The 2,489-nt window shown below is 39.4% G+C and overlaps 1 protein-coding gene across 1 annotated transcript; it reads left to right on the forward strand.

Moving 5' to 3' along the window:
- Positions 1 to 480: 480 nt before the first annotated feature.
- On the forward strand, positions 481 to 1,587 carry LOC109220058. The gene is made up of 2 exons (XM_019384519.1): positions 481 to 807; positions 982 to 1,587. Exons 1-2 carry the CDS (start codon positions 481 to 483, stop codon positions 1,585 to 1,587), a joined length of 933 nt encoding a protein of 310 aa, XP_019240064.1.
- The last annotated feature ends 902 nt before the right edge of the window (positions 1,588 to 2,489 follow it).

Genomic DNA, 2,489 nt, shown 5'->3' on the forward strand with positions numbered 1-2,489 from the left:
AATATATTTACTCCATACCAAATTTGCAGCCTAGATCTTCCATATCAACCAATCTTCACTCACCAGATCATTTGCTAATCAACCAAATTTGCAACCTAGCACTTCTCAAACCAACCAAACTTCACTCACCACATTATTTGCTAATAAGCACCATGTTGCATTCAATACTTTCAACCATGAAAGTCAGCAGCTCTTGAGGAACATTTCATATGACTGTGAGCCAAACTCTTATGAGGAGGCAGCTGTGAATCATGCATGGCAGGCACCTATGACACAGGAATTTCAGGCCTTACACACTAACTATACTTGGGATTTAGTGCATTTACCTGCAGGGAAAAAGGCTATAGGTTGCAAGTGGGTGTACAAAATCAAGCACAAAGCTAATGGGAGCATAGAGATATTCAAAGCCAGCTTGTGGTGAAAGGTTACACCCAAGAAGTAGGGATTGACTATACTGAGACATTCTCCCCAGTGGTGAAGATGACTACAGTTAGGACATTGGTCACCATTGCAATAAAAAGAGGGTGGGGCCTTTACCAACTGGATGTAAATAATGTTTTCCTCCATGGAGACCTGCATGAAGAAGTATACATGGAGATTCCACAGGGTTTGATGGTAGATGACAGTAAGCCGGCATGCAGGCTGAGAAAATCTTTATATGGTCTCAAACAGGCTAGCAGACAATGGTATGACAAATTGACAGAATCCTTATGCTCAAAAGCTTTTCAGCATTCAGCTAGTGACTATTCACTCTTCTATAAGATGGAAGGATCTTCAGTGGTGTTTGTAGCAATCTATGTAGATGATGTGATCCTGACTGGCAACGACTTAGAAGAAATAGAAAGACTAAAGACACTCCTGCACAATCAATTCAGGATCAAAGACTTAGGGACATTACATTACTTTTTGGGTCTAGAAATACTGTATCAAGCTAATGGAGTCCTGATGACTCAAAGGAAGTTCACCAATGATTTGTTGTAGGAGTATGATTGCTTAGGTTACACTACTGTGTCATCTCCTCTTGATTCCACAATCAAGTTGAAGGCTAGAGAAGGAGCCTTACTCTCAGATCCAATGTACTGCAGAAAATTGGTTGGAAAGCTCAATTTCCTCACCAACACAAGATTGAATATAGCATACAGTGTCCAACACCTGAGCCAGTTTATGCAAGCCCCAAGGGAGCCACATCTGAAGGCTGCTTTGCATGTCCTAAGGTACCTGAAGCAAGACCCTACATTGGGAATTTTTCTGTCCAAGGATACCAATTATGGGCTAAGGGCTTATTGTGACTCAAACTGGGCATCTTCCCCTGATTCAAGAAAGTCGATTAGTGGCAATATTGTCTTACTTGGTGATAGCCCCATTAGCTGGAAGTCCAAAAAGCAGAGTGCAGTATCACTATCCTCTGCTGAAGCAGAGTACAGGTCAATAAGGAAAGTGGTAGGAGAATTAGTGTGGGTAAAAAAGATTGATGGAGGAACTGGGAGTGATTTGCCATGCCTATCCCTGTGTTTTGTGATAGTATGGCAGTTGTTCAAATTGCAAGAAATCCAGTTTTTCATGAGAGGACTAAACACATATAGGTAGACCATCACTTTGTGAGGGACATGATTCAAGATGGTCTTATTACGCTACACCACATATCTACCAATACACAGTTAGCTGATATCTTAACCAAGGCTCTTACAGGGATTAAACATTCTGCTATTCTTGGCAAGTTGGTTGTGAGCTCCTCACCTCCAACTTGAGGGGGGGGGGGGGGCGGCATTGAGACTTACATTGTATTTGTATTTATATTTGTAGCCAATGTTAGTTAGGTTAGTTAGGGGCAGTTTTGTACTTTCACCTAGTAGTTAGATATGTTGTATATACTCTGTACATTGACACATTTGAGACATACAGAAATCATTTCTCTCTTCTAGAATATTCCTCTTCTCTTCTCTCTCTCTCAGCTCATCCGTCAATGTCGGACATCTTCACTGTAAGAACACACGAGTTTAACAACAGTAAGGACCCGTTAGGCCATAAATTTTGCCAAAATATATTTGGATTTTTTTTGGCAAATTCATGTTTGGCCATAGATTTTATTTACATTTTGGTAAATTCCCAAAACTAAAAACCCAAATCCCAAAACCAGCTCAAGAGCTTGTTTGCCCCAAATAATCACTATTATATTTTTTAAAAAATTATCCCAAACTTTTGTATTTTACAAAAGAGCCCACCATTTATTATTTTGTAATAATGATGCTTCGTCTTCTCGACCATCTGATAGTGTATTATGTAGTTCATTATAAAAATGATAATGTTGTACCAAATTTATTTATGTTCAGGACTATGGTTTGCGATAATAAAACAAGTTTGGTCTGCCTTCAAACTTGTTTTAACACCCACCACATTTCTGGTCTTTTTTTATTGAATTCAAGATGTTCCAATGATCTGCTTCTCCCAAGCCAATCAATAGGCTTCTGAGAATCAGAAAAAACACTAGT

This window comes from Nicotiana attenuata, unplaced genomic scaffold (genome assembly GCF_001879085.1).
Source record: "Nicotiana attenuata strain UT unplaced genomic scaffold, NIATTr2, whole genome shotgun sequence".
NCBI classification, from domain to species: domain Eukaryota; kingdom Viridiplantae; phylum Streptophyta; class Magnoliopsida; order Solanales; family Solanaceae; genus Nicotiana; species Nicotiana attenuata.